The 23,121-nt window shown below is 41.4% G+C and overlaps 1 protein-coding gene across 19 annotated transcripts in view; it reads left to right on the plus strand.

Annotated features, from left to right (window-relative positions):
* The first annotated feature begins 847 nt into the window (after positions 1 to 847).
* The window catches only part of LOC147417628 (uncharacterized), a 50,240-nt gene continuing 27,966 nt past the window's right edge, over positions 848 to 23,121 (plus strand). For 3 of the 19 annotated variants that reach the window (XR_015187250.1, XM_086506584.1, XM_086506585.1), the window contains exons 1-2: positions 859 to 1,803; positions 2,031 to 2,151. Coding sequence is in view for 11 of the 19 variants with exons in the window: in XM_086506584.1 (XP_086362710.1) it covers positions 1,618 to 1,803; positions 2,031 to 2,105 (261 nt within the window). In the remaining 8 variants the exon portion in view is untranslated. Of the gene's footprint in view, positions 1,804 to 2,030; positions 2,156 to 3,560; positions 3,706 to 3,795; positions 3,898 to 5,549; positions 5,659 to 23,121 lie in introns of all 19 variants that reach the window. The other 16 variants (XM_086506578.1, XM_086506587.1, XM_086506579.1 and 13 more) reach the window with 15 other exon arrangements.

A 23,121-nucleotide genomic window follows, 5' to 3' on the forward strand; every position in this document is an offset into this window, starting at 1 on the left:
CGCAACCCATGAGCCTCGAACCCTCAACCTTGGGGTTACATCACAAAGGTTTCACCAAGTGAGGCCATTCTTTCAATGTAGAGGGCTAGAGAGTCCCATCGATAGTTTTTGACGCCCTTCTGCCCTTCAAATGGCTGTCTACCTTGCGTAGGAAGGTTTGACTCGTGAAGAACCCTACATTTGGAGGGATCAAATTGACATTGCCCTTCAATTGCGAAGGAAGGAAATTTGTCTGATCAGTCATTAGAAGGGCCGGCCATCCAATTGTCCTTCAAAATGCGAATTCAAAGTTTACAAGACCTTTAGTTATAGTTTGTAGTTTCATGATAATTTCTAGAGAAATTACCAAAATACCCCTCTAATTTGTGGAAATTCCCAAAATACCCCTAATACCCCTAGTATTTTGTCATAAATACCTAAAATACCCTTCAAATTTTCCAAACTTCCCAAAATATCCTTGGTTGTGAGAGTAAATTTCTCCAAAGTTAAAATTTTCTTGAAGCTTTCCATAAGAAGACTAATTGTCTATTATACAAGATGCTAAAACTAGGATTTGAGTTGGTTATGTAGGCTTTGGAGATGAATTGCTTCATTATTTTTAGACATAATTGCCTTTTTTGCGAGGTAGTTTGTGACAAATTACATGCCAAGCACTAAAAAACGGATCTCAATTGTAAAAAAAGAATAAAGATAAGAAAATCTTGAACAATCCAACAAAATAGATACAAAGGTATTTTGGAATTTTTTGAAATTTGAGGAGTAATTTTTGAATTAGTTTCAAGTTTGAAGTTTGAGGTTTGTCCAGACCCGATCGCCGTGTGAAAAGACACATCCCTAAAATTTGACTCCTTCGTTTCTGAAGTCTCAATGCTCACAGTGAGTCCACTTGCTGCCGCTGCTATGACCTAGACATGTCCAGCATTGAGTGCACTTGCGGCATTGTCAACGTACTGTGGTCTGAGTCTCCGGTGTCCATTTTCCAGCTACAGATCCTCTGATATGGTAAAAGACAGAGCCATATCACTTGAGAGCAAAGGTTTTCTCTCTCCCTCAGACTGTTGCCCTGACGCATGCTCTGAGTTGCCCTCCAATTCTCATAGACAATCTACCCCTTCCACAACCATCCGCGCATACCTTGCAAAGTGGAGCAGGATTTGGTGGGGCAGTGTTCAATCTGGCTACAACCATCATAGGTGCAGGAATCATGGCGCTTCCTGCAACCATGAAGTTGCTCGGCCTCCCTGTTGGTTTCTTTGCAATCGTGGTTATGGGCCTTATATCAGAAGCTAGCATTGAACTGCTCATCATTGAACAGGCGACTCCACTCTCTTAGCATCGGCCATGGTTTCGAGGCCCTTGCCCATGCCCTTGCCCATCTAGGGGACCCCGTCATTAGAGTATTTTCCTTTTGTGGAAGCCCGAAAGCTTGCTTGAAGCCTACCGCGTCTTTTCCAAAGTCGGAGAGCCGAGTGTCTACACTTGGCAAGCTATCATCGCTGCCCATCTCCAGCAAGATGAGAATCATTTCTCTACCCATATCAAGGTTTGAACTTATGGGGAAACGGTACAGGAGAAAAAGCTTACTTTGAGGTGTTTCTACAGAAAAGGACCCTGGTGATGCGAGGGAACCATATGTTTTTAAGCGTCGGCCTGGGGGAGTCTCTCCGTTTTGCGCTTATATTGAGGATGCTACGCTGCAGCGGGGTGTCGATGCGTTTTTCTTCTTCCTTTCCTTGCAGCAGATGTGGGCAGGGAAGCGGGGAGGCTGGCCCAAGTTTCTCACGATTTCCACAGATTTCTAAGGTATGATTAAGCCTCCCTCAGTCTCGTCTTTCCCATTAGATGTGAAAAAGTTTGTGGGGAGGTAATGTTGAATTCTTGTTAGCATTTTTAATCTCTTTTATAAAATTCAATGCATTTCTAAACTTCACAGAACCTTACTTGCTTTGAGAAATTTAGTTAATAAAACAAGCCTCGACTGGTATCTGTATATTACAGCTTTTAAAATTGTGATATTGCTTTATGATCAGGAGTTCACGCCTCACGCCTCGCAATTTCTGGTGCCTGGACTCTGGAGCGGTCTACACGTGCTGCTTCAGGCTTGAGTCTTGACAGAGAGCAGTTCACGCAAGCCTTGGTCCTCAAATCATCGTGAGTGAGTCTTTCTCAATGCTCGGTGCTCAGAAATTAGATTTTTTTTTTTTTAAAGCTTGTCTTGGGGAATCCAAGGGCCTAAAATTGACAAGCATATTAGATTGGTCTTTTTTAACAATTTTGTTGTCTTGATCATGACGATTTTGAATTATAATATGTGCATTCTTGTCATTAGACATTTGGGATAGCCTTTCAAATCTTATCATTGCTAGAGATTGAGGGTGCCTTATATTGGCCCCTTTACCCTATGTCTTTAAGGGGCAAACATCCTGTGCGCGGTCACTCTGGGCAGGCTAAAACAAAGAGCCTTAAACTTAAGGGCTATTCATACCACACGCTTGTCCTTGCTTGACTTGTGCAGTTGCTACGACTTCCTTGTCCCATCTTCACTGCTGCAGTGTTGTACTTGCAGCGTATTGCCATTCTGATGAGTGCAGCTTTGCGTCCAAGACACCTCGACTCCGACTCCCTCAGCCTCTAGCTCTCTAGTATCTACATAGAAAGAATGGCTTTCCTATATCTGCGGTTCTACTGTTTACCACCGAGACTTCATCTCTTGCTGTACTTGTAGGGCATCGTCGTTGCCATTCTGAGTGTGCAGCTTTGCACCCAAGACACCCTCAACCTCTAGCGCTCTACATTGAAAGAAAAGCTTCTGTTTACCGCTAGCGTATCGGTGGTAAACCTCACATGCTGCAAGGAGCTCGAAGGAACCATAGTTGGCCGAGAAACGGGGTGTGACTGACTTGAGCAAAGGGGATCGATGGTTGTTAGTGCCGACAAGCAAGAGTGGCGTACTATCTACCAAGCGTTGCATTCTTTGGGAGGGTGACAAGCCATAGGCTGTTGAATGCATATGTGGACATCTGGAGACTTTCATGACGACGATGCAAAGAAGGCATGCGCCCTACGACATTTTCTTTGCTTGGATTGGCGAGTTGGCTGACTTTCAGATCTCTTTTCCTCTACGAGCATATTTCGCTCTTGGTTTTGACCTTGTGAGCGTCTTCTGCTTTTGAAAAGTAAGTGTTTATTCAGTGAAGGTAGGTATGCAGTCCTTAATGACTGTGTTTCTGTCATTTGGTGGTTCTGCAAAGCTTATGCTGGCCCTTTGATGATGTGTAGCTTATGCACTCAAATCACAAGTGACGAGTAAATTTAATGAGCAGGGTCTCGTCACTTCTAGCCTCTCTGAGATGTCGAAGAGTGGGTCTTGCTATCTCTTAACTCCATAAAGCTACCTGTTTAAAAATTCTCTTCTTCTTCTTCTCACCCCTTGTATATTAAGCCATGAGTGAGCGGTACTAGTTGTGTGATGCAGCCATGTGTGGTCACTTTTATCATCCAGATTGTGTGGCATAGATGATTTTAAAAGACAAGGATACTAGTGACAGTTGTTTTGGCAGAGTCCATCAAGGAAGGGAAGGGGCTTGCCTGTCCCATGCAAAAATGTTGCAAATAAGGCAAAGGGGAAGTCAAAGAAAAATGGGATCTGCAGTTTGGTGTATGTCATGGATATCCGCGAGCCTGCAATCGTAAATGTTTGTCTTTGTAAGTTCTGTCAAAAATGTTGCTATCACAAAGAAAGAGGCTTGGTTACTTGTTTTTATTGGTGACATTAGTGCTACTTGTATTTGACAGTCCCCTTCCTCTGATGATGGCTCTAATGATGAGGAGGAAAATGATGAGCCTCAGAGAGCTTGGGACAATCTTCTACCCAATCATTGGTTTTGCGATTCATTGGTTAGTGGTTCTTCTCATATGAAGTCGCTTTTGTTGCTCTTTTCTTGCTATTGGTCTCTAGACTCTACTTCTTTTGTTAAACAAAAGTTATTTAAATCGTTTATTCAAATTTCTCGAGTTTTGGCTTTGGTCCTTTGAATTTTAATAACCCAGCTTGATTGCAAGCTTGCCTTAACGTGAACCGGAAACTCTTTTAGCAAAAGCTTCAAATTTTGACCTTAAAACCACAAGACTTTTAAGTTTGCCTTTATTTTATAGTTCTAATACTCTATTACACATTGTTTGCAAAAGTTAGAATGAATAGAAACGTTTGAGTTTGGTACATGATGTGTGTGTGTGTGAGAGAGAGAGAGAGAGAGAGAGAGAGAGAGAGAGAGATATTAAAGAAGAAAGAGATACATTTAGAGAAAAAAAAAGTTAATACCTTTTGTAATGTGTTTTTTTTAATAAGTGAAGTTTTCCATGGTTGTTTATGAGCATACCATTATTTGTTATTTAGAGAACAATCCATTTCATATGTATGCCTTAAATCCCATGTGGGAAGCCTACTGAGTAGGTGGCTAGTGTCATTTGTTTTGAAATTGAGATTTGTATCAGTTTACTGGGAAAATGATGTTCGTCTTTTGATAAATTACAATGAATCGATTGGTTTATTTTAATTTAGTATTCATTACATTTGTTGCTTTTCATGGTTTGTTCTCTTAATATCTATTGCAAATGAAAACACACTAAAATCTACACTTCTGTTCATTTGTAGTTCAACATGTATTTTTGCAAAAGCATGTGCTTCTAAAATTGTTATGTTACTAGTATACATAAAGTAGTGGGTCATTACATTGCGTACGAAATCTGTATGAGGGGGGATGGCTCATTGCGAGAACGTCCGTATCTTGTCCGTATGTAGGGGGTAGGTTAGTATGTAAGATACCGTACATAGGGGGGTTTCTCTAATTTTGATGCACGCAGGTGACATCCCCCCATTACTAATAGTGAATCCCCCGGGATGGTAAAGGTCCTATGATATTGACAATTTTCTTCCCTCAATTATCAAGGTTTTTCACACAGTTTTGAATCAAGTGGTCTCTTCCACACCCATCACAAAATCCAAAAAAAAATGGTTTGTTGATATTTATAGGGACACTCCCTCGCCCAATGGTCACCTCCACATTCATAGCATGGGCTCTCGTCTTGGACTTCTGGTGGTGTTCCCCTTGGCTAGCCTGCCCTAGCAGATAACTTGTGGGTATCATTAGCTTGATTATAAGAGACTCTATCGGTTGCACATAACACACAATGACCCAATTTTCATGAGGTAAAGGTGGTTGCTACCCCAATACTAGTTGCGATTTGTCCCCTCCTTGCATCGCATTGTTAGGTCCAATCTAGTACCTTGGAGGTGGTGGCAATTGTTACATTTTTTATGGTCCATATTGCCTTTCCCTTAAGTAGTTCTGGTTGTAGAAGCACTCACTAGTGTCATGTTTTGTGTCATGGTTTGTGTATTTTTGCTCTATGTCACACCACTTAAACATTCGTGGAGTATTAACTGATGGTCGCTGCTGCGGTTGCATATTTAGGATTTGGCTTCTAGATTTAATTCATCTTGCAAGCCACTTCTTTAACTAACTGATCCATATTTTGTTTGATTGAAGCAAGAGCACTACATTTTGCAGTACACTCATTGGTGATGGAAGATGCATTGTTGGTATCGGTTTATATGTCCTCAGTTACCTCGTTTTAGGTTTTACAATTGTCAACCAGGTACAATGCTTCCCTGGTGACTTGTTCAAATGTTGTGCATGCTTTTAAGTGCAAATCCTTCTTGAGAGTTTCATTTCTCAAGCCTTCAATAAAGAGAATTGACAAGTGGTCATCCTTTGATAGCACTCGAACTTGACACCTTTCAATGTATTGCTTGAAATGAAGTGAGGCCTTTGTCACCTTTCATTTTCTTTTTGTTTGAGGGCATAGATTTGAGAAACTGTGTTGTTCTTGATTCCCCTTTTAGAGAATTCCTCCACAAAGTCTTGTAAGAGTTGATTGATATTCAAAAAATCTCTATTATTTAGTGGTTGGAACCAAGTCAACGCTGCTCCCTCTAGTGTTAAACCAAATGCCTTGTATTGTGTGTGGAAATCCACTTTTTGCTCCGCTCTTAAGACTTGCTTAGAAATGGACACATGTGCGTATGGATCTCCCAAACGATTGTACTTCTTTAGCATGCACTTAGCTACTTGAGAAGATTGCATCCTTTGAGTTTTTGCAACCACCCTCATCATTCTAGGTTCTCCACCCATTGCATCTCTCTTTTCATATCCATCGACAGGTGCTCTCGAAGGGGTTCGTTCATTAGTAACCCTTCCCTCAAGTCTTACGTCTCGGCTTTTAGTTCGGACATCTAGAACTCTTGTGTTGAAAATTGTATCCGTGATGTCACTACCTTGATGTGCGGAGATACGAACCTAGGAATCTAGGGCTCCCATTCGTCTTGGTATAGAATGTCTTGGTTTGTTCATTAGTCACCCTTCCCTCAAGTCTTATGTCTTGGATTTTAGTTCGAACATCTAGCACTCTTGTGCTGAAAATTGTATCCGTGATGTCACTACCTCAAAGTGTGGAGATAGGAACCTGGGCATCCAGGGCTCCCATTGGTCTTGGTATAGAATGATGCGGTCAATTAAATGGGTCTTTCACATGAGATTTCAGAGGACTCACTCTCGTGGTTATTGGTCTTGTTGTTTCTGAGACAACAGATTTGTGCACACTAAGGGTGACATAGTAGTGATGGAGTGGGTCCGCAAAGTACATATATCCCTTGAGCTCATTACGGCCCACTACATAATACTTCCGGTCATACTTGTCTCACATGATTAATTGCGTCTCTTGCTCAACCTCAAATGTAAATACGCTCAGTTAATTCCCTCACATAGTGCTCTTCACATTTGTAATAGAGCATTTTCTCTCCGTTGTCATACTTATATAAGCCCACATGGGTGTTGTCGGTGTTGACACATGTAGCCACATTTACTCTTCTAAGCTTGGCATTAGGAAAGTCTACTGTTGGTGGCTTTTCCTCGGGCTTTATGTCAACCTTTTCCTTGGTGTCTGTCGATTCTTATTTGTCCACGATGAAAGGATTTAGTACAACTATATACTTGTTTTTCTCTTCATCAAAATATAGATTGCCCCTATAATCTACGAGATTAAGCTCACTTGATCTCCCTTCAATTTTGACACGGTTAACAATCCATACCATCTTTATAGATGTGAGCACCTTGCTCATTCTCAAAGTGATATTGCAAGTGCAAAAGTTTTAGGTTTTGTGCGGGTTGTGAAGGTCCCGCTCCCATTTTGGTTTCTTCTTTGAAACTCACACTTTTGGATCCCTCATCCATATAGGTGTATGATCTCTCCGAAGAAGTATGAAAAAGATTGTCCTCCATGATTGGCTCTAAGGTGGGTATGATCCTTTGATTGACACTATCCTTAGTCAAAATATGGCTTGATTGGTCTCTAATACTCGCGTTTTCTACTTTGATAAAATTTGCATGACCGCAAATACATCAAGAAAACAAAGCTTGCAAAATCTTAACATGTTATCTTTTAATGGTGTAGTCAGTCCTCCGACCAAAAATGACTTACCGCAACTCTGATCCTCAGAACCTGTACAAAGTTCACTTGGTGGCCATAGCTTTACAGCTAGTAAGTCAAAATCTACATAATCAAAATTTTGTCAAACTTTTGACACAACTTCTATTTTGCTTGCAATTTGCACAATCTAGTTCGAAATTAAGTTTTGAAAACACCTCTATGCTCTATTGACTTGTTCTATCACTGGTATAAATCTAGGCATTTTGTGTCAGGGGGTCATGGATCACTATCCATGTACCCTAGTGTCAGAATAGCTTGAAACTTGACGGTAGTTTCTAATTACCCTACTCCTAAGTACTAAAATGGAACATGAAACAAAAACAGACAACGGTACAAATTAAAGCCAAAACAAAAACCGGTACAACACTCTGAATGACCACTACTTAGAACCCTAAGTAGTTTTGTTATGGATGACACAGGCAGGAGGGGGAATTTTAGCTACTCAACTAACACGAACATAATTATCACTTTTTATCCCCACTTATTGTATTAAAACCCCATTTATTAATTTGAAATCTCGTAAAGTTCAAACTTATTGCATTACATTTATTTGGCAAAGAGTGAAAAGGGGCCATGGGCTTCCAATTTGTAATTATTTACAGTTCCTAGCCTTATTATTGAGCCATTTAGGTAGGATTTCATTTTTTAAACCTTGGCTAAGGTGTAGAAGCCAATTTGGTAACTTTTGATCGCAGTGTTTTTGGATAATGAAAGTGATCATATGTTGCAGTACAGTTCTTTTTTTTTTTTCCTTTAGCAAGTCTGGAGGCCGGAGCCTACTCTCGCCAGGTGAAGCTTTTGTCACTAATTTCAGTCCCAAGATGAGACCTGAGCTCTCTCTTGTTTCAATTCTTTGTGTCTCCCTCGTGTGACGTGGAATTCTTGTTTTGAGCATACCAATGCGCTCGTAGGTGAAGCTCTTCCATTCTATATAAATCTCTCACGTGATGAAGTTGTATATTTAGTAGTATTTTTCTACAAGATTTTTTCATTCCTTATGCTTCATACATGTAACATTGGTTTAAGACCATAGGAGTAGATATAGCACATCCTAAGGAAGCTATTGTGATTTAAAGGCCAAAACCAACCTGCCTAAAATAGGTTGTTAATCGTGTGATTTTGTCCAAGCATTAAGAATAACTTTAGAGCACATGAGGTTGGTGAGGGTACTTTTCACATTCTAAGTAACAAGTTTTGTTGCATTTGGAGCACTATAGCTATATGAAATCATCGTATAAGTCTTGTGGTAAGAAGATCAACTTTTGCTGTTTGACACACTTGAGATTGATCTAAGTGAGAGCACACTAGACTTGTATTTTTTGAGAGATTAGCTGTATCTTGTAGCCTCTATGCACTAGTCACGTCAGCTACATCCCATGGATTGACATTTTATATATGTTCTTGCTTTTCTAGCATCAATATGGTGAGGCTTGGCAGCTGGCCGACAAAGTGGTTGAGAGAGAGAGAGAGAGAGAGAGAGAGAGAGAGAGAGAGATGAAGTAAAACTTTCCAAAATGCCATGAGACACTAGTGATGTCTCTAATGCACCCCCCCTCCCTCGGCAAAGAGAGCAGATAGAGAGAGCAAGCAAGAGGTCACCACCCTTTAAAAAATTACCCAAATGAGACTTAACAATGAGAATTTTTTGGTCATTTTAAAGCTTTTGAGACGTTTGGAGGCTTGCTCAATGCGAGTTTTTTATAGAGGGGTGTACTTGTCAAACCTTTGGGTGTTTTTCATGGAAATAGCTATTGTGATAGCACTCTAAGCTTTGTATGTGTTCTCTTGAAGCAATATCAAGTTGTGGTTGCCCAGTTTTGGTGCTATTTCTCCTTCCCTCCTTCTCTTTCTACTACTTATGTGATGAACCTAGGTGCCAACAGTGTGGATCCATATGTATGGAAATAGCCATGGAAACAACTATTGTGATGGCATTGTAAGCTTTGTATGTGTTCTCTTGAAGAATTTTGGCATCATTTTCCCGTCCCCCCTTCTCTTTCTACTACTTGTGTGGTGAATCGTGGTGTCATCAGTGTGGATGTGTGTGCTCCTCCCCAAAACCGACGGTGTTTTGTGTAAGAGAGTGATATTGAGCATTGGTTTGAGATGGATTGAGATGTGCAAGGTTTGAGATGGATTGTGGCAGAGGGTGTTGTGTTGTGTTGTGTTGTAGTCTTGCCAAGTGTGTGAGCATTGAGAGGTGTGCAAGTAGTAGTCTACTAGTGTGAATTGTTATCTTTTCAAGGTGTTTCTTAAAGGGCAAGGGTGCTATGAATGCCGTGAGCTATTGAAAGGAATTGTGTTGTGTACTAAGTGTGTTCCCCCATTCCCCCTCTCCATCTTCTGGTGCCGTTATCGGTTGGCTGCCAAGACTCACCGTATTGATGCTAGCAAAGTAAGAACCACATACATAAAATGTCAATTTGTGGGATGTAGTTGACCCGACTAGTGCATGGAGGCAACAAGAGATAGCTAATGTCTTGGAAAACTCAAGTCTAAGCCACTCCTACCTATCTCAATCTCAAATGTGTGTCAAACATCAAAAGCCACTTTCCTTACCACTAGCTTGATCCGATGATTTGACATAGCTACGAGTCTCCAAATGCAATGAAACCTTATGCCTACCATGAGTAGATTATCTTTAATGAAATTAACACTCTCGTATACTCAAATGACACTTATGACAAAATCGTGCCTAAGATAAACATCCTATTTTAGGTCAGTCAATTTTGGGGTTGAAGTACTCTATATCTTCCTCTAGTCGTACTCTACCTATTGCTAAGGTCAAAAACCAATTTTAGTGTGTGTATTATGCATAGGAAGCAAAATTAGCTTATAGACAACACGAGTAAAAGCACATTTCCATCGCAAGAAACTTACATTAAATGGAAGATCTTTCACATGCAAACGCGTTGGTATGCTCGGATTAGCAATGCAACACCGTACAAGGGAGGTGTAAGGAATCAAAGAAACAATAGACTCACATTGAGCTTGTGTAGCAAATGCTTACTTTCATTATCCAAAAACTTAGGTTTTTAATTACCAAAGTTGGCTTTTATATCTTATCCAAGGTTTAAAGAATAGATTCTTAGCTATTTGGGCTCAATACAAAGGTTGAAAACTGCATATGATTACAAACTTGGAGACCTTCAACCCCTTTAGACTCTTTGGCAATCAATAATATTACAACGGCTTTGGACTTTGCGAGATTTACAATAATACAAAGGGGTATGATACAGTCAATTGGCTTTCAAAAAATGAGCGGCATCCCTTTTGATGCTCTTGTGTTGGCTCTTGTTAGTTGAGTAGCTAACATTCCCCCCCTCCTTGCCAGTGTCGTCCGCAACACAGCTACTTAGGGCGCTAAGTAGTGGTGGCGCTTCCTTGCCACTGTCCTTTGTTCGTGCTACTCAAGACCTTGTTGGTATCTAGTAGGAGTTCTTTATCTTCAGTGGACATAAACTGCATGGTTAATTTATCTCTTTGCTCAACCTCGGAGTAAATGACAAATCTCGCTCGCAGCTTGGTGATGACGGGGCCAAAGATCTCGGATCGATAAGTGAAGAAGCATGTGTAGAATGCTTCTTCAAATGTTTGCATATAGTAGGGTGGTAGAAAAATCACTTATGATACATTTTTGCAATCTTTACCATCATGATGCACGCTAAATCCAAAATTTTGTGAGACAGCTGAATGGTCGAGGACAATGTTTCCACCATGTATGTTTCTATGGGATGGTTATTCAAAGGTGGTGGAAACTTAGGGTAGTTAAGCCAAATCGGCCACTTTTGCTAGAGGAGAGAATGTTGTTGCCAGCTTCTGACTCTTGGTATCGGGCACTACATAGGATCTTGTTTGATATGAGTTGGCAAATTTGTATCCAAAAAAAGATACCTGGGATGCCAATTCAACCAGATCTCCCGCCATTTGGGATGTTCCAATGTTGGGTTGGGTTGGCTTGGAAATTCTTTAGCCTCTCTTTGATTTGTATTAAATCAAATTTGATGAGGGGAAATGGTAGAGCTTGCTAATGCCATGATATCTGATGGTGTGAGGAGGTTGACATTGATGGAATGCATGGATTTCTTCCAGATGGTCTTGATCTCCTCTTTCACCTGCTTCTTTAATGTCTCTTCTTCCTCAGCATTTAGGCTTTCCAGTTGAGTGGAGGGTCCAACTTCATCACAATAAATATCTAGCTCTAGAAGATTGGCCTCTTCGGTGGTAGTTGCTTCAAAGTCCATAAATTGCAGGGTACCTTTATCTTGCATTGTGGAATCTATATGTTCATCCCTTGGTGTGGTGGCCTGTGTCGTTGCTACTACTTGGGCTTTGCTAAATTTCGCTTTAAGTTGGTCAATTTTCTTATGATATCTCTCCTCCCACTGCATAATCTGATGGAGATTTCTTTTTTCTGCATTTGCTCTAGCTTTAGTTCCATCTCAAGGTCTTTATCTTTATGCTCCACTTCTTTATATGTTTGATATGTGCCCTATCGTTTGGCTACTGTAGGGTTGTATTTGAGTTGGTTTAACAATGTATTTTTCTCTTGGCACCTAGCTTATGACCGTGCCAATTGATTATTTGCAATGGTGAGCTAAATTTATAGCCGACAAATTGTGGAAGCAGACTCTTGTAGAGCCAAGGTGGCCATTGTCTTGTTGCTCTTGCTATTGATTCCTTGTTTGGAGAGCTTCCAAATCAGCTGATGAATTTGCAATTAGTTCAACCAGTTCCTTTTCTTTGAATTCCATGGCTTCTTTGTACAATTTGACACAAACATTGGCCATGTCGATCCTTTCATCTAAGAGCCGCAGTCACTTATATAAACTATGGAGCTGTTGGTGGCAAGCATAGATCTCATCTTTCATTTTGTCCACCACATCATGTGCATATTCATCCATGTCATCTAGAATCTCCAGCTTACCTTGGGGAAAATTGATAAATTTTGCAAGTTGTAGTGTACCGACAATTTTTTAAACTTTAACCTAAAAATCAAAAGGATTTAATTTCTGCCATTATTTATTAAATTACTTCAATTAGGAAAATAGTATAAGTAAAGTATTTCCTATCGTAGAATTGACTCCCATTTTTCTTGAAACAATATGTAATTGCTTTTTTGGCTTTCGGGTTGTTGGAGAATCTCTCTCTCTCTCTCTCACACACACACACACACACACACACACACACACACACACATGTCAGTATCCCACGCAGATGCAACAAATTTTTGATAGGTACACCGCTCCTTGTGTCACATATATGTCCTTGAGGTGGTGAGAGAGTGACAATGGATACATTTAGCTTCCAACTTTTCGACATACATCATGACCTTCCATTTTAGGACTATGCAAGGTCCATGTTCACAAACAATTGAATAAATTTGAGCTACATTCCAACCTTGCCTTGAAGAAAATCGTAAAATTTTGCAAGTTTAGTGTAAATACTGGTAATTCTTCAAATTTTGGCCTAAAGTCGAAAGAGTTTCAATGTAAAAAGCTACAATTGCAAAATCTTAGCGAGATCCCAAGCTTTCCTTGAAAAAAGTTGAAAACATTTTGTAGGTTTTAGTAATAAAATCTCAAATTTTCACCTAAAAAGCAAAAGCGTTTTAATTGTGCCCTTTCTGTTCTTAATCCTATCCACTCACAATTGTGAGTTTTGCCCACAAAAAAAAAACAAACAGCCCATAATCTAATGCTTCCTTGAACCCTTTCCCATCAAAGTTAATGCTGCTAATGAGACTACGAATTTTGGATAGTGTTTTTGATAGTCATCAAAGCCAAAATATCATAGTTGGAGTTATGAAAGATACTTGATGAATTTTCCATTAGATGATAGCTCAATGGCAAGGTACTTCAATAGTGTCCTCAAGGTTGAGGGTTCGACCCCTTTTGAGTCGCCCTTGAATGATGCCAGCTCCCATCAATAAAACAAACAAAACACTTAAAAACCTACTTAATAATCCATGGAAGGTGTTTCTATCTTGGGCTGAGAAAGGCACCCTTTTGGTGTATTATCAGACTTAATCCCTTTACATTCTCATCTCCTTATGCTACAAATAGAACACTGAAACATAACATTTAGGTTGATCAAGAAGAGTAGGCACAAGAGATTGATGAAGAAGCCAAAGAGAAGATGCCACGTGTAGGATAGCATGTCCCTACACAGTGTCCATAGTAAAATTTGATCAAATCCTTAAGGATAAGATCTTGTTAGAGTTTGCCTTTGTGAGGAAATGACGCATGTAAGATATAGTTCCTACGATTACAGAAATAAGCTTAAGAGGACTTCGGGAGGTGCAAAACACTTTTAATAATTTAATCAAAGAGAACAAAGATTTTAAAAAGTTGTACACGTTAGATTCATCTCTCTCCCTCTCTCTTTTCAAGTTTTACATCTCTCTTTTCAAGACCTCAACTATATGCATTTTCTCGGTTTTGAATTATACAATTGTACTTCGATTGTAATTTTGACTCCATTGGATTCGTCCATAAAGTACGGTACGATAATTGAGGTTGTGGACACCTACAAATTTTCTAAGAAGCTGGAGATGACTTCATCTTAGTACAAACCCATTAGGGAAGCGTGCAACATGCCATGTCGAAAAAGCACATTAGAGTTTTTCGTTGCTGAACTTTTTAAACAGTCAGACCAATTAAGGCCAAAGTCAACAATTGTGGCCCCTATGCATGTCTCCCATCGTAAGCCTGCACATCTGTTGTTATCGGAGCCAATCCTCTCAAGCTCATGCACAAGTAGAGCAACCCTCTCCTTCCCCTTTCATGACCTTGACATGAGCTTGAGAGGATTGGCTTGAGACATTAATTAACTCTAAGGTACGCCAACAAAGACAAAAACTAATGCATAAGAAGTGAATTGTCGTCTGAACTTGAGGGTGGGATGCAAGGGCCTTGCAAAACACAAGGGGGAGGCAATGTGATGGAGAAAGCCTGGTGAGACCGGCAAGCAAACATTAATACTATGTTAACACTTTAAGATACGCCAACAAAACAACTTTAAGGTCGTTTGAGCTTGAGGGAGAATGCAAGGGCAATACCTCCCTCCATTGCGGAGACATAGCGTACAGGAAGGGTGAAAGGCGCAGGCCAACTGTCCACAGACAAGAGAGAGGGAAGGGGTTCATTATTGGAATATTCACTTTAATTAGATGAAATCTTTCTGGCAGACATTTAGGAAAGGGAGGTAATGTTCAAAGTGGCAAGCAAGGAGCTTGTTGGATAGATCGACATGTGGAGCACATCAAGTTCATTGGGAGACAAGCTGTGCTTTTTTCTACTGTCTCATCTCCTAGGATATTCACACCATTTCCACGTCAGCTCCCCTCACACAAAAAGAACCACGTCAGATCCTTGTGTCCCCAATAATCCCGCAGCCCGCAGCTCCTGCCTCATTCAGCTCTCGACTGAAACCCGCACAAACACTCTGTGACTGGACTCCAGTCCGTGCGACAGCTCTCTCCGCACAGCCTACCTTAGTCTCTGCAAGACAAACCTCACAAACTTCTACAGACCCAACAGGAGAGGGCCCTGGGGAGAGAGAGAGAGAGAGAGAGAGAGAGAGAGAGAGAGAGAGAGAGAGAGAGAGAGAGAGAGGAGCTCCAGGAGCTCCTCTCTACACACACACACAAACAGGCATCGTTATTATATAAAACACCCAAGAAATGTCATACCATTAAGGTTTAAGGAATATATAAAACCATCCTATATATAGACCTAACTACATCGCAAGCCAAGACAAACCGTCAGAAGGCAACAACATTAAATTAAAGCAAGAGGATTTCGGGGGTTGCTTTAAACTTATGTTATCCTCGAGAGGTCAAGTCCCATATATCACCACTCCAAAGCCCCATTCTAACCACACAACCTTTTATGAAAGTCCTTACAATTCATTGACATCTCTGCACATGTTGACTTCACACTACCTTTTATGGAGGTCTTAACAATTCATTCCCATCTCCTCAAAACGGGTCAACCAAATTTTTTTCATTAAAAAAAATTAACATTAGAGATGGTTCCAAAAAGACACGTATACAACTTAAAAAATTTAGCCACTTTATCAACATTGAAACATGTTTACTTATTCTTTTAAAAACTTGGCATTGTCTTTTGCCTATACATTACTTGTTAATTTGTAAACAAATCCATTGCTCCTCTTGAGAAAGACCTTACACCAACAGCAAGAACTCATCTTGAGGTATCTCTTCCGCATCATCCAATTCCTACAAAAAAACAAAAAAATTAGTCACAGTTAAAAATCACATATTCCATTTTTTAAATCAATAAGTGAGCAAAAGATTTACTCACATTTGCAATAACAAAGTCAAAACCATTCCAATATTTCCATCTCTTCGTCCCTCCCTCCATGAAGCTCGTCCAAAAGTAATTGCTGAGGTCGAGATAATACCCACTTGCAATATCTAATTTGAGCACGACTTTCGCTCTCTCTCGACATTGCTACTTTGTCTACTTCCAACAAAGAAAAGAAGAAACCTGTTCAAGGGAAAAAGAAAAAGAAATTGCCTGTCTTTCGAAAATCAGCAATGCGCAGTCTAATTAAGAAAGGGAACTTTAAGAAAAGTGTTACTCTTCTCTTAAAGCAAGCTTCTAACAACACAACCAGACTTGATGCGCTTGAAGCAGAGCTCAAAGATTTTAAGGAAGAGAAGCATGTGTATGGAGGTTTTTTATTGACAAGACCATTGGCTTGCATTAGCCTTTGGAATGCTCTGTTGAAAATGTTGTCTTACTCTTTGACACTCGTCTTGCAAGAAGACGTTGAAGCTTATAGCTCTTTGGTGGGTCCGAGCAAGGTGTTCTCTACTATGTTCAATGTTCAATATGCAAAAGCATGGTGGTGGATATTCAATGAACTTGAATATGACCAAAATATTGCACTTGAAGATTATTGGTTTAAGAAAATTGGGTTTGTTGGTTCAGGAATTAACAAATCTGATGATGTAGTTTACAAGAAAGGTACTTCTGCAGCGATAACAACAGCTGAGTTGTTATGTAAGGTATTACTTGCAGCTAAAAGGAAATGTATCACTATGGTTGGGGTTGATTTTAGTGCCGACAGATTGAGAGATGGACTTGGATGCTTCATATCAATGGTGAGAGGCAATAGAAATTATGGTATTCACTTGCTCCTCTTGAGAAAGACCTTACACCAACAACAAGAACTCATCTTGAGGTATCTCTTCCGCATCATCCAATTTCTACAAAAAAACAAAAAAATTAGTCTCAGTTAAAAATCACATATTCCATTTTTTAAATCAATAAGTGAGCAAAAGATTTACTCACATTTGCAATAACAAAGTCAAAACCATTCCAATATTTCCATCTCTTCGTCCCTCCCTCCATGAAGCTCGTCCAAAAGTAATTGCTGAGGTCGAGATAATACCCACTTGCAATATCTAATTTGAGCACGACTTTCCTTCTCTCTCGACATTGCTGCTTTTCTACTTCTAGAGTGCACATACTCAATAGCCAATTGCTATACCAAAGCGTGATATCTTTCAAAGACACAAGATCTTGAGCTTTATCCACATTCTTAATAAGATCATCTGGGATATTTTTAGCATTGAATGCATGTTCATGATCAAGATAAAGAGAAATTTCTTTTCCTGGAAGGAAATGAGGCACATTCTGATTCTGTGTGCCATACTTTAAAACATACAGGTTTTCCAGCAAGTGAATACCATAATTTCTATTGCCTCTCACCATTGAGATGAAGCATCCAAGTCCATCTCTCAATCTGTCGGCACTAAAATCAACCCCAACCATAGTGATACATTTCCTTTTAGCTGCAAGTAATACCTTACATAAAACTCAGCTGTTGTTATCGCTGCAGAAGTACCTTTCTTGTAAACTACATCATCAGATTTGTTAATTCCTGAACCAACAAACCCAATTTTCTTAAACCAATAATCTTCAAGTGCAATATTTTGGTCATATTCAAGTTCATTGAATATCCACCACCATGCTTTTGCATATTGAACATTGAACATAGTAGAGAACACCTTGCTCGGACCCACCAAAGAGCTATAAGCTTCAACGTCTTCTTGCAAGACGAGTGTCAAAGAGTAAGACAACATTTTCAAGAGAGCATTCCAAAGGCTAATGCAAGCCAATGGTCTTGTCAATAAAAAACCTCCATACACATGCTTCTCTTCCTTAAAATCTTTGAGCTCTGCTTCAAGCGCATCAAGTCTGGTTGTGTTGTTAGAAGCTTGCTTTAAGAGAAGAGCAACACTTTTCTTAAAGTTCCCTTTCTTATTAGACTTCGCATTGCTGATTTTCAAAAGACAGGCAATTTCTTTTTCTTTTTCCCTTGAACAGGTTTCTTCTTTTCTTTGTTGGAAGTAGACAAAGTAGCCATGACTTTTCTGTCAAGGCGAACAACTTCGGCTTTGACACTTCTAGGAGTAAGATAATCTTTTTCTGCAGTAAAGAAATTACACGTCATACATTTGGGTATGGCCTTTTTCAGGGACGATGGGGTCAGCTCTGAAGATATAGGAGACGACAAGAAAACACCCACTTCATGTGAAGGACTGCAAGGTGGCGTTCTAAGCACATCAATCAAGAAACAGTAACAGGTCTGCCGCACGCTACAATAATTGAGTTCCCTCTCGCGACTTCCTTTCCCCAAAAATACGCTAACGTGCTTTTTAACTTTACTAAAAACAGTTTCTTGAAATCGCTTTTAGAATTAAAATATTTCAATTATTCCTTTGGAAAAAGTTTAAGCTAGGAATACAGTTGCTTACTAAAACCCGACACTCAAGACAGTTGCTTACAAAAACCTGACACTCACTGAAGATACCCGGCGGATATTCTCCGAGATTCCCCTCGCCCTTTCCACGTAAGCATCATGGGAAACTCGAGAGAGTCAACTCTATACGCAACGCCGTCTTCCTTTCTTCCTCATCGTGCTCCTCTAATTGCCTTGGCCAACTCCTGCCTGCAGACTCTATGCGCAGCGCCGTCTTCCTTCCTTCCTCATCGTGCTCCTCTAACTGCCTTGGCCAACTCCTGCCTGCACGACGAGAAAATCATCCCCCCTCCCTTCCTCGAGCTTGCTCTGGGGATAAACAAGGAGCTCGAGCAGTGGCTTACAAGCCTGCAGCCCGAGAAAATCATCCCCCCTCCCTTCCCCAACCTTGCTCCGGGGATAGACAATGAGCTCGAGCCGTGGCTGAAAAGCCTGCAGCCCGAGAAAATTATCCCCCCTCCCTTCCCCAACCTTGCTCCGGGGATAGACAACGAGCTCGAGCCGTGGCTTGAAAGCCTGTGATACCCGCCGTCCCGCAAGCCTGTTCGCCCTAAGAGAGAGAAAGAGAACACCTGTCAACCTCCTGACTTACTGCTCCCGTGCTTCTGCTGACTGTAGGAGAGAGAGGGACGCAGAGCTGCGCCCGACGCTAATAAACAACGGAACCACCCACCGCCTTTGAAAAACACCGCGCCCTAAGCGGTTGGCTTTAGGTCGGTAGAGAGAGAGAGAGAGAGAGAGAGAGAGAGAGAGGGGCTTCTGGTAGCAGAGAAAACAGATGAGAGAGCAGAGAAACTTCCTTGGTGAAACAGAGCAGAGGGATACTTGGGGTTTCCTATTTTTCAAACATGACCAGAACTGGGAGCAGACATACTGGGAGAATAGCTAACGTTATGGCTCTGCTAACGTTATGGCTCTTTGTGGATGGGACACAGAATGGTAACCGAGTGCTAACCAGAGGGGGGTATATAAAGGGAGTCGGGACTCCATAGGATTCCATCTCCCAGCTAGCTGTCACGCAACAGGAGACGTAGGTAGAGCGCCGGTGAGTGAGCCCGTAAAAATAAAGGGAGTCGACCCTCGGGACGCTCGTGGCTTCTCGCATAGGATTCCGTTTCTCCACCTTGTCACGCAAAAAACTGTGCCATTGTCAGCAGCTGTAAGAGTACGCGTCGCTTAGCTAGTACGCAAAAACAGTGCAATGACTAATGTGCTTGTCAACATCTGTAAGGAATTGCCGCGCATTGTACGCGTGGTCCCGGCTAGGTATTTGACATCTGTTGTTTGGACAGGGACCCAGACTGGGGTCGCAGAATCAAGCGGGCGAGATTATATGCCGTCTGTCAGCAGTTGCAATTCTTCTTTTTCAAATTCCAAGTGGCAGTTAGTTTTAATCCAATTTTTCTATTGGTTAAAAAATAGTGTACTCGTTTTCATGGTTATAAACGCCACTCGTTAAGAATGATCACTAAGAGGGCCATACGCTCGCTAGCGGTGCCTTTGGAGGGCCCTCGATGAAAGTAAAGGTCTCCCCATAGCCGAGCAAAGCCTCCTGTTGCTGCTCCGCATTCTCTGGCAAACCCAAATCTGTTTTCTCGCTGGGGGGTGCCCCTATATCAAAGATGCACCTTTTGACATGCTTCTACCGGTAACGCAGGGAAATTCTCTAGCTTCAGTTTCATCTCCTCCTGCCACTGCGTTTGATGACCTGCTGTTGCACACTCTATGGGGTTGCGGGTAAATATGAAGCGGGTCTACTAATTTGTATTGGGACCTCTACTCTGGAGGGCATATGGGAGAGCGCTCTAAGCACCTCTCTCTCTCTCTCTCTCCTTCTCTATGTGCGCACATGCAGGATTAATTTTTGAAGGCTTCGCGCCCTTCGGAGGCACTTTTACCTTCAATGAAGGGCAAAAATATTTTTACCCTTCATAAAAAGGACAGAATATTGAAAAATCTTTTAGTAGCCCTTCTATTTTTTCATAAATATAGCTTAATGAAGGATGGCTAAAAATTTACCCTTCAAATGAATGATAACGGTCACCCTTCAAACATGAGCCTTGCGCACATGCATCTCCTCCAATTTGGTGCCAATGGAAAAGTGCACCAACCCCACCACCAAGACCATCATGCCCTTGCGCTTTTCAGTCGTCTCCTTCATCGGAGCTATCGGAACTTCATACACCTCACGTAGCCGTTCTGCACCGGTTGCATGAAATCTTGTATCCCAGTTGCTCATTTTCTTGGATTTCATGGGATTGACTTCCTGTTGTCTACAATTGGAGGTAATCACCGAGAATGTGTGCATTTCGAAGGTTGATAGAGGTTGACTGATAGCAATGGTACCCATCGGGTCTTGATGGCATGTGCGTAGCCTCTCTCTCTCACAATGGCACTACCCTTTATCAAAACCAACAACAAGGTCGAAGTGATGGGCAAGTCGTCTTCAGCCAAGCTAGGAGTTCTATAGGCTGAGGTCGAGGGGATGGAGGGTGGGGATCTACTAGAGGATGGTACAAAGTGTGGTAGAGATTGGACCGGAATGGCATTGGAGGTGAGAAATATGATAAGCTTGGCTATCTCAAGCAGCCCAAATCGATGGGAGAAGGATAGATAGACCCCCAGCCTGGATGGCCATGAGCAATTGTGGAACGAGAGCCCCTTGTCAAAGGGTGCTATCTTTGTCAGGGTGTTGCAACACACATCGATCAGTGGGGTCCTCCCCAAGGCGATTTCTCAGAATGTCTGTCACCGAGATTGCAAAATTATAGCGTATGACTTGGTTCGAGATGAAAAGCAAAGAAGGAAAGTAGCTAGAGAAGGCTCACCACCTGAGGTCGAAGAGGTGGAGATTGAAGGTGGGGTGAGACCAGAGGAAGGTAAATGGGCGAAGGCAGTGTTGGAGGATAGGTCGGGGTGGGAGAGGTTGGTGAGGGAGGAGGGGATGGGGCCAGATCGAGGAGGTTGTTGGTGAAAAGTGAGAGGATAGTGAGGAGGGAGGAGATGGTGTCAGAAAGGTTGCCAAACAAGGAGTTGTAGCTGATGTTGAGTTGGTGACGAAGGAGCAGGTGGTGGTAGGAGGCGAGCGAGAGAGCGAAGGTCGAGGTAAGCAAGCATGGTGGCATTGGTGATTTCGGGAGGGGGGAGGGGATGATGCTACCATGCATCAAAGAGGGAGCATCATCCCATATCAATGCAAGACTAGAGTACTCTTGCAACCGTGGGTTTGAGCAATTCCTGCGCAACAGCCCTTGAACGCACTATCAACATGAAGTCGTTGTCGCAAAAAAATCTGATGAATTAGGTCCGCACAAGCGTATTTACTCAGCGCCAAACCTGTCACCCTCGCAATGATCACCAGCAAGCCACCCATATGCGCTTTCACTTGCCTCCTTAAAACATTAGCAACCTCTCTCTCTCTCTCTCTCTCTCTCTCTCTCTCTCTTCCCCCCCTCCCCTCCCATGATTGATGGCCAGTTTGAGGATGCATTTGAGACCACCACTCACGAGTATGATCGTACGATGTAGAAGAGATCCGTTTCAACAATGAACATTGAACATTCTTAGATGGTAGCAATTTTGGTATGTGGTCCATGCAGATTTGTCACCCTCTCTAACTTGCACATGCATCTTGTTTTACAGTCATTTGTGGCCTTGACTAAAACCCCCCTCGTGTGTAAAGGACAACTTGTATTGATGGAAAACAGTGCTTGTTCAAACTTGAAAGTCTGTTTTGTGGACAACTTCAAAACCCACTATTAAATATAGCTCAGCAGAGAGTCAAGTAGCACTGTCACTTCCTATCTAGGACATTGCTTAGAAACTCAACAATCGAGAGCAATAATGAGTCATGTGGTCTTACAAATCATGTTTGGTTGTTTTTAATACCTAATATGTTACACGAGTATGCCTGTCAAAGTACAAAGTCTTCCTTACTAGTGATCGTCTCACTAGATAAACATCACTACAAATGTGTCTTTGAAAGCAATAGCTTCAATCTTTTTTGTTACTAGTTCACACAATTCAGAAGGTGTGAATCTTACTTCAACGTCTTTATCGATTTATGAGATCTGAATCTAGTTCTCAGACCCAAGACCTCACACACCTTTGAAGATTGTGAGAGCTAGCGGGGTATGAGAGTAGATCTAGAGGAAGAAGAAGTATTCTTATGAGAAAGTAGTATTTCTCCTCACATAATCACTCTTAATAGATTAGCATAGCTTAATAATTAGCATGGTAGAGGAGAGGAGCATGCATTGGAGCTTGGTTGGATTTGCATCACAAAGCCAAGAGTTGTTGGTGTAGGCCTTCCTTCTCACAAGCTTGGAGTAGATCATGAGCTTTCCATTAAAGCTTGAGAAGGAGATAGTATTCTTTACTTCACACATGATTTTGTGTGAGTGTGTGTGCAATGAGCTAGAGTAAAAAGCAACCTTCTCTCTCATCTTGGTCAATCCCTCTTGCTAATTGCTCATGTTGGCAACCCATTGGCCCTTGTAAAGCTTAGCCAATCATAAATTAGAAGCATAATTGCTAGCCTTGTGACATGTGTCCCCCTTTCCCCTTCTGTGAGAGCTTTAGGTATTTAAATAATTCAATTAAACTCTCATTGGATCTCTTAGTCTTCTGGCCAATAAGAATCAGGAAAGGCATTGGGCTGCTGAATGCTCATTGGATCCCTTGGTAGACTGTCCAATAGTCTTCTAGAGAGCTTAATTTCTATTGGTTCTTTTATCAAGTGTTTTTAAATGAATTACGCTAAATTTACTCTACCCT

Source organism: Adiantum capillus-veneris, chromosome 30 (genome assembly GCF_014529385.1).
Source record: "Adiantum capillus-veneris isolate H3 chromosome 30, ASM1452938v2, whole genome shotgun sequence".
Taxonomy (NCBI): domain Eukaryota; kingdom Viridiplantae; phylum Streptophyta; class Polypodiopsida; order Polypodiales; family Pteridaceae; genus Adiantum; species Adiantum capillus-veneris.